Source organism: Brassica napus, chromosome C9 (genome assembly GCF_020379485.1).
Source record: "Brassica napus cultivar Da-Ae chromosome C9, Da-Ae, whole genome shotgun sequence".
NCBI lineage: Eukaryota > Viridiplantae > Streptophyta > Magnoliopsida > Brassicales > Brassicaceae > Brassica > Brassica napus.
The window spans coordinates 35,560,373-35,568,877 of record NC_063452.1 but is presented as its reverse complement, the minus strand read 5'-3'; the positions used below and the strand labels follow the sequence as shown (position 1 = coordinate 35,568,877).

Here is an 8,505-nt window from a genome sequence, read left to right as displayed (position 1 = left end):
ACATCGATCGATACTGAGCCGCGAGACATGGTTGCGACTTTGATACTTGTACGTGATGAGAAGGGAAACCTGCGTAACCAGGAAGGTCATCTGCGTAATGCAGCAGGTCAGAGGATAAATGCGCAGGGGGCTGCAATCCCTGAGTCTGATACTGATGCTACAGTAACTACTCTACCTGTAGATGAGGCTGCTCGACCCAAAACGTTAGTTGATTACAACCGTCCAGATCAGTTCTACACCAACAAATCAGCTATTCGTCCTCCAACTATCTAGAGAGGGGATTTTGAGTTGAAGCCACAGTACTACACACTCGTGGGACAGACACCCTACAATGGGTTATCTCACCAGCATCCTATGGACCATCTAAAGAGGTTCAAGGATCTCATATCTGCTATACAAGTCAAAGGAGTCCCTGAGGACTACCTACTCTGCAAGCTCTTCAAGTACTCACTTGCTGGAGAGGCTTCGCATTGGCTTAAGCAGTTACCACCAAGATCTCTCACATCCTGGGCCGACATCAAGAATGCACTCTTATGCATTTTCTTTGATGAGGCACGTGCTGAAGACTTGAGGAGCAAGATTTCCACATTCACTCAGGAGCCTACGTAGTCCTCCAGAAGCTCCTGGATCAGATTCAAGTCTTATCAGAGGGACTGTCCACACCATGGATTCAATGAGGTGTAACTACTCAGGACCTTCTTCAGAGGCATCGCAGTGCAGTATCAGATGGCTCTTGATGCTTCCAGTGATGGGAAATTCAACACCAGGAATCTAGAGGAGGCTGTGAGAGTTATTGAGAACTTAGCATCCAACAACAACACCAAGAACACTGGCTTTGAGAGGAAGAGATCTGCTTCCATCCTTGGGAATGACCAGATGGATGAAGTCAGAGCAAAGCTGGACAGTGTTCACAAGCTTCTCAGGAAGCAGACTTGCTTAGTAGAGGATGCAGAGGCTGTAGACACAGAGGGAAAAGCAGAAGTAGAAGAAGATGTGAACTTCATTGGAGGAACTGGATTTCAGAGGTCTGGAAACCAGAATGGAAACTTCTATGGACAGAGAAGTAATTTCAACCAGAGTTCGCAGCAGCAGAAACCCTACAACAACAACTACAGCAACAACATGAGTTATGGAAACTCATTCTACCAGAAGCCACCACCACCTACTTAAGAGAGCAAGATTGAGGCGATGCTCGATAAGGTTCTTGAGGGACAGCAGAGCATGACGGTGGACTTCAATGGGAAGATTGACTCTGTCTACACCAACCTGAATACAAAGTTTGAGACTTTGAGCACTCATGTGAAGAGCTGGAGATGCAGGTTGTACAGACAAGAGAAGCTGTTAAGAGGCAAGAGGCCTTAACAAGGGGGGTAGGAGATGATGTGATGAAGCACCACGTGAATGCCATCATAGATGATTATTTCTAGCAAGTGGTAAAGCAGGAGAAGCTGCAAGAAGGAGATTTCGAAGTGGAAAGCTCGATGAGTTTCGGCGGATCGCATTGGTGTCGATCGACGCCAGACTTCGAACATCGATCGACGGACGTGAATCAAAATTGATTGACTGGCTCTCAAGAGCATCGATCGACGACACCTACGGAGTCAAATGCATCTTCCAATGCCGTGAAGATTATGACTCACGAGGAGTTCGCAGCAAGACACCCACATCCGCCCAACCATGTTTATGTCAATATCGATCGGCACACTGGTCATGCCATCGATCGACAGAGAGAGGCCGCCATCGATCGACAACACCCAGCGCCCATCGATCAACGCGCACCTCACATACTGAGTGCAGATGCCAAAGTAGAAGTCGCCTGTCTCAACACACTCTGGCTACAACCCAAACCTTCAGCTAACCCTCCAGAGACCACCAGCACACATTCAGATGATGCAGCAGAGCCTATGGAAGTTGATAAGGCTCCTATGGGGAGAACCTTGAGGAAGAGAAAGGAAAGGTTGCTAAGCATCTGAAAAGGGAAGCTAATGAGACGGAGATGGAAAGTTTCCAAAAGAGAGTCGACAGGATCCCATTAGAAAAACCATTCGAAGATGCCTATTTCACCCAAAGATTGTGGATGTTCTTCAGAGAGACCAGAGAAACTGAAGAGGACATTAGGAGAATGTTCTGTGAGGCTAGAGAAAAGATGAAGAATAGGATTACACTGAAGAAGAAGAATGATCCTGAAAAGTTTGCAGTACCATGCACGGTGAAGGGTATTGAGTTCTCACATGCACTGTGCGACACAAGAGCATCAGTCAACATCCTACCTAGGGTTATGGCATACCATCTGGGTCTGAAGGTGGAGCCTTCCAAAGAATCGTTCACTTTTCTGGATTGTTCTCAGAGGAGCTCATCAGGTATTATAAGAGACCTAGAGGTGCAGATTGGTAATGTCCTAGTTCCAGTTGATTTTCATGTCTTGGATATCAGGCTGAACTGAAAATCTTCTCTATTGCTTGGGAGAGCATTCTTGTCAACAGTAGGAGCAGTGTGCAACATGCAAACCAACCAGTTGTGCCTGACGCTCATAGATCCACATGTCCACTACAACCCTATTCCGGACAGGAAGCCACAGACGTCCTCCAGAAGAATCGATGATCAAGGACTCATCGCAGCATGCCACTGTGGAGCCGAGTATGAGACAGAATATTCGGCGTCGATTGAAACTCACACCGCCACATCGATCGACAGTGCCCACCAGAAATCGATCGACAGTCCAAAGGAAGAATCGGTCGACAGTAGTCCACGCGATTGGGAGAACGACTACTACAATCCCACCATGGAGACACACACCAAAGACACCATGCATACTGAGGAGTATGATGAAGATTATGAGGAGGAACGAGCTGTAGAGTACAGAGGCATTCTTGATGAGGAAGATAGACTTATCCACCATTCCTCGAGGAAAAGGAATGCGCCGTCGATCGATAAAACTGTCTCAACATCGATCGACACTCTTCCTCATTAGACAAACCGAAAACGAGCATCGACCGACATTTCCTGCTACCCATCGATCGACACTGAAGTCGACCGTGTACGAGAAGAAAATTACTCAATTGGAAGTTGGGCCGATGATCACCATCACGAAAGCTATGCAGTAGAAACTGCAGTACATGAACCAGGAGGAGATGAACTTCATGAGGGTTTCACATATGAGGAACTTCTCAACATGCAAAGACGTGATGAAGCAGATCAACACCAAGCAGAAACCTGTTGGGAAAGAACACGTTTCAGTAATCCTTACTCGAGAATCAACCACCCGTCGATCGACTACCAACATCCATCATCGATCGACATCCGTCCGAAACCACAATCCACTGTAAGCGAAAAACCTAATTATGATAATCATTATCTAACACGTGATGAGTTTGGTATTTTCAGGAACCCAGATGGCTATGCAAGAGAAATAGATGGACATGCACTGCAAGTATCCAGCGAGGACATTGCAGACATTCTTCAGATGGCTAATGGAGCAGAAAATCTCTTCATGCAACAACGCAACAGCCTAGCGCATCAGCAGAGGGTCAAATGCGAGATCTATAACACAACTGGTGGAGTAGATGATCGTTTCAAGCAGAAATCTCGACAGAATACTCGACCGTCGATCGACGTTGAAGTCTCTTCATCGATCGACAGACATCCAGAATTTGGAAAAAGAGCTTATGACCGTGATGGAACCAGAAGATTCAACTGGGAGGAGAAAGATGAGTATGGAGTCTACAGAGATGATCATGGGCACGCCAGAGATGTAGATGGACACATCATCAGTGTATCCATGGGAGATATCAAAAGTCTTCTGGAAAGAGCTTCAAGAGATGAGCACATCTACCTATGTCTTCCAGAACATGCTAGCTCATTCACAAAGACTAAGCTGGTACCAGAGATCTACACCAAGGACGAGATCAATGAGATGTTTTATGGAGTCTGTGGAGCCCAAGAAAAGAATGAAGGTGATTTCCAGATGAAGCTTGATGGTGTCTACTATCCACTGAATGATAGCGTCAGTTGGTTAACTACATGTATGGAGGAGATGAGGCAAGACATAGCCAAGATCCAGACACAGTGTGCGGCCAAAGCAACTGCTGCAGCGTCGATCGACAGACACCAGCCAACATCGATCGACGACAACCCATAACACTCACATCCGATGGAGTCTCAACCAGATTCTTACACCAGAGCAGACATTGATCAGTTGGTAGAAGGAATTTATAAAACTCTGGAAACTAAAGAAGAGAGGCTTGATAGGAGATGTGATGACATCTGTTTCCCGATGGACCTTACAATAAGTTCTATGACTTCCAAGATATAAGCAATACAGAGAAAGATAGTAGAGATTCAGGGATACATCGCTCGTCGACCAGAAGCATCAGCATCGATCGACAGACACAACAACAAATCGACCGACAGTCGCAGACGAACATCGGTCGATGAAGCTACAAACCGAGGTAGGCTAGTACCATAGGTGAAATCAGACATGTCTGATACACACAAACATGGAGAAGAGATCTCAGACGATGCGTACGTCACACTCATAAGGAATCAGTTCCAACTTGAGAGTCTTGACGACAAATTGCAGAAGATAGAGAATGCAACTGCATCAATGATGGACAAATGGCGCAGAAGAGATGAAGCGATGAGAGACTTCACTGGTACATGGTTCAACAAGCGCAGAGAAGAGATGGAGACTTGTTTCCCAGCAAGTTCCAGCTTTCCACATTACTAGCCAAATCACCTCCAAAAGTCAAGCCAAATGACTATAACAAAGCGCTGAGTGGGAGGCAACCCAATATTAGGTAATATTTAATTGGTTTTCATTGATTTAGTATTTATGTTGGTTTTTAATTATTGCAGGTCATAAAAAGAAAAATAAAATAAAAAGATCCGAGTAGACGATTACCATGAGTATCGACCGACGAACCACTGCCGACATCGATTGACAGAACATCACATGTCGCGACCGATTTCAACACATTTACATCGATCGAGATCTAATTCGGTCTGGTATATCATTCTTACTTGTTACATTGAGTCCTTATGCTTTAGTTATTCACATAACTCTGACTTAATTTACACTGTGGACAGTGAAGTTTAAGTGTGGGGGATGTTTAATAATATTAGTTTATACATGAGTCTTATTAAAATGTTTTCAAAAGGAGTTTTTATTGAGTCAAGAAGGGGATAATGAACTTGTTTAATTTTTGCTTATTATCTAACCACACCATTCTAGATTTACTAGTTGCAGATAGCACTAAAGATACCAAAGTGGATCAACCTGTCAACTATGTTACACTAGCTGAGAATGTTTGAAGGAACCAAAGCTGACCTTCAACCTAATTGACCTCAACTCTGCTTGTCTTGGGGCTTGGTATACATGGGATCGGATTCTTCAAACAAGTCTGGAAGGTAAAGCCTCGTGTAGAAATATCACTCTCTCTCTCTCTCTCTCTTAAATTTTGAATTTAGGTTTTTATAAAAAAAAATATATATATATTATTTATGTTTATAATTAGAAATAGAGAAATTTAGGAAAGAATTCGAACAGGACTTGGTGGCTACAACCATTAAGGCTTGCTTCATAAGAATTCTATAGGTAAAGGATTAGAACGGGACTTGGTGGCTACCACCATTAAGGCTTGATTCACAAATAATCCTAGGAGATAGGTCAAAAAGAAGTGAACAGGATTTGGTGGCTAAAACCATTAAAGCTTGATTCATGGAAGCCTGTCCAACCTTGATCAAAGATCTTGCAATAAAGCGTACTTTGATTAGGGGAGAAATTAGTAAAGAGAGAGGATATGAACTATTGTCTACCTACAGGTCCAGATACTTGTTTGAGCATCCTTGCATCATGTGATCGATACCCCCAGGGTAAAGCCTACACTTTTATTTTATGCAAGAATTGACGTTGGTAGAGGGGATTGTCAGACATGATTTGCTAAGTTGTTGACTAGATGAACTTGGTTGCTAGACTAGGATATGGTATAGTGTGCTTCTGAGATTAGGACTTTCTAAGGTGTTGATTCTAAGTTTTAAAATCTGTGAGTCCCTGTTATTTTCAAACCTCTTTCAGAGAGACTGCATGTATGTTTTGCTTGAGGACAAGCAAAAGGGTAAGTCTGGAGAAGTTGATAGACCATGGATTTGACCTACTTTTACCCATGGTGTATAAGTATTTTATCTACTATCTAATTACATAAAAAATTGTTCGAGTCCCTCCAGCAGTGTCCACGTGGAAACTCGCGACTTGACAAGGTGACACGTGTCTTTTTTAAAAAATCCCCGGCCTTTTGACTTTTAAAATGGACTTCAGCGATACTGTCTCTTTTTTGATATTGGGGTTCAGTTTCGAATACGTACTTTACAGAATTCTTATTGGGCGAGATCTACCAAAATCTAAGCCCATCAAGCCTTAAGCTTCCTCCTGGTTCTTAAAATTTCTAGGGTTTATAGGCGCATCCAAGATGCAACCATCAAACAACAATGGCGATTCTGACGTTTCTGTCTCCATTCTTCACCTTTCGATCGTTACAAATCAAATTAATAGACCCCCATGAACCGAAACTTAAATCTTCATCGCCACTACACCCACGATCTTCCATTAAATGATTATTGTTCTTCGTCCAGTCGGTGATTCTCAGCTATAAAAAGGTATGGATTTATCCCTTTAGCATCATCCTCACAGTTCCTATTATCTAAAATAATTTTATTTTCAGTATAATGGCTGCCTCAACTATCTTGCTCTCCTATTTGAAGGCTCGACGGTGCTCTTCCACGGTGGAGGTGCGGCTTCTGAGACTCTAGGAAGCAAGAAACGCTAAACTTGGTGGAAAGTTGATAAGGTAGACATGAGCCGTCTAAACTTTAAAGTTGTTCCATGCCCGTCCTTTTTAAAACAGATTCCGAAGCATTTTTTTTTTTTAATCTCTTTCTGTCTTTAAACTTATTTTATTATTTCAGATTTAGATTCAATTTCGTTTGTTGATTAGGTTTTTCTATTTACATGTGTTTCAGGCGACTCTCATACATGCCACCGTGAATGTCCACCATCTGACCACTTTCAGACATCGCCTCACGGCGGGTTCCATGTTCTCCGTCAGCAGATTTGATGTGACTGAGTGCAACCAGAACTTCATGCTGTCAGACTCTCCTCTGGCAATCCGATTCAGTGATTCCACCGCTATGGATGAGATGACTGAGCCGGTGAACCCCATTCCTGAAGAACGGTTCAGGTTCTGCAATCACAGTGAGTTGCTTGGTCTAGCCAACACCAACACCCACCTTCCAGGTAAATTCTTCAGCTTGCTGTTTCTCCCACTCTCATCTTTGTAACCAGTGCGCTATTCAGTTGTTCCTCATCTTGCAGACATAACTGGTGAGATATGTGCAATTCATATTCTGTTTTCTCCTTGGCAGTACGTCTATGTGACACTTAGTTTGTTTGACTCACAATCTGTTGCGTTTCGCAACAAAATAGAACGTAAGGTAAGGTTGTAGTTCGTAAGGTAAGGTTGTAGTTGCAACCAGTATAAACCCGAAGATTGTAGGAGGTGTTTATGTTCCGCCTAGCACTAGAATTTTCTTTCTCATTATAATGGCTTACTCCTCTGTTCTACTTGCTGATTTTAACAGATATAGATGTATCACTTGGAAAGATAGTTTCTTCCCTGAAACCAAAGCTTATCACCTCTACTTTTTTGCAGGAGTGGTTTCCAGAGGCTGATAAGCTTGAGGAACTCAAAGTATGTATTGGCGTTGTTTTCTCGGCTTTTAGTTTAAGTTTATTTTGTGCGGAAGAGTATTTGTTGCTTTGATCATCTCCTTGCATTTTCATGTAACTAAGTTTGTAACTCTCAGGAGCATCTTTGCGATTTGTTTTTTTATGGATTGTACCGTTACATAATTGCAATGCTTAATATATGGATAAGATGTGACCAAATGAATATTTAAAAACGATTCAATCTTCTCCATATTTATTTAAGGACTTCGACTGTGAAGTTTTCCTGAATTAAGCAAGCAAATTGAATGACCATAAACAATCTATGGTCTAATATATAATATGCTAAAATATATACATATTGACCCAGTGAATAGTTTTTGTTTTTTTATTTGCCACTGAGTGGACAAAGACAACATGGAAGAAGAAAGAAATGTTACCCTCATCTCAGATGCCAGGGAAAAGTATTTTCGAGACAATTCCTCAACGATACTCACCTAAAGTTGGTGGAACCTGTTCTTTAGTGTGGTGAGATACTTTCCTTAAAAGGTACATGGAGTTGCTGTATCTGGAATCACATTAATATTTTTCCTAAAGTTATGATGCTTATATATTTCTTTACAGTTAACAACTCTCTTACTCTTCATCCCTAAAGCTGAGAAGAATATGGGCCTACCAAAGACGTTCAGAATCTAAAGGTAATTGCCACATTAGCACTTATTTTAAAGCATCTGACACTTAATTTTGGACTTTTCAGGTGGGTCTTATGTAGACAATAATGACTTGCA

The 8,505-nt window shown here is 42.4% G+C and overlaps 1 protein-coding gene across 6 annotated transcripts; it reads left to right on the top strand.

The window, feature by feature from the left end:
• The first annotated feature begins 6,346 nt into the window (after positions 1-6,346).
• Positions 6,347-7,956, top strand: LOC106451962. Of its 6 annotated transcripts, none has more exons than XM_013893971.3 (5): positions 6,347-6,651; positions 6,757-6,842; positions 7,015-7,288; positions 7,367-7,485; positions 7,704-7,956. In XM_013893971.3, the coding sequence occupies exons 3-5, from the start codon at positions 7,087-7,089 to the stop codon at positions 7,812-7,814; spliced, it is 432 nt and encodes a 143-aa protein (XP_013749425.2). In that variant the 5' UTR covers positions 6,347-6,651; positions 6,757-6,842; positions 7,015-7,086; the 3' UTR covers positions 7,815-7,956. The 6 variants fall into 6 exon arrangements, 2 of the variants coding, with proteins under 2 accessions (XP_013749425.2, XP_013749418.2); XM_013893964.3 differs by having other exon boundaries at positions 6,348-6,651; positions 6,717-6,842; XR_007329154.1 differs by having other exon boundaries at positions 6,361-6,651; positions 7,367-7,375.
• The last annotated feature ends 549 nt before the right edge of the window (positions 7,957-8,505 follow it).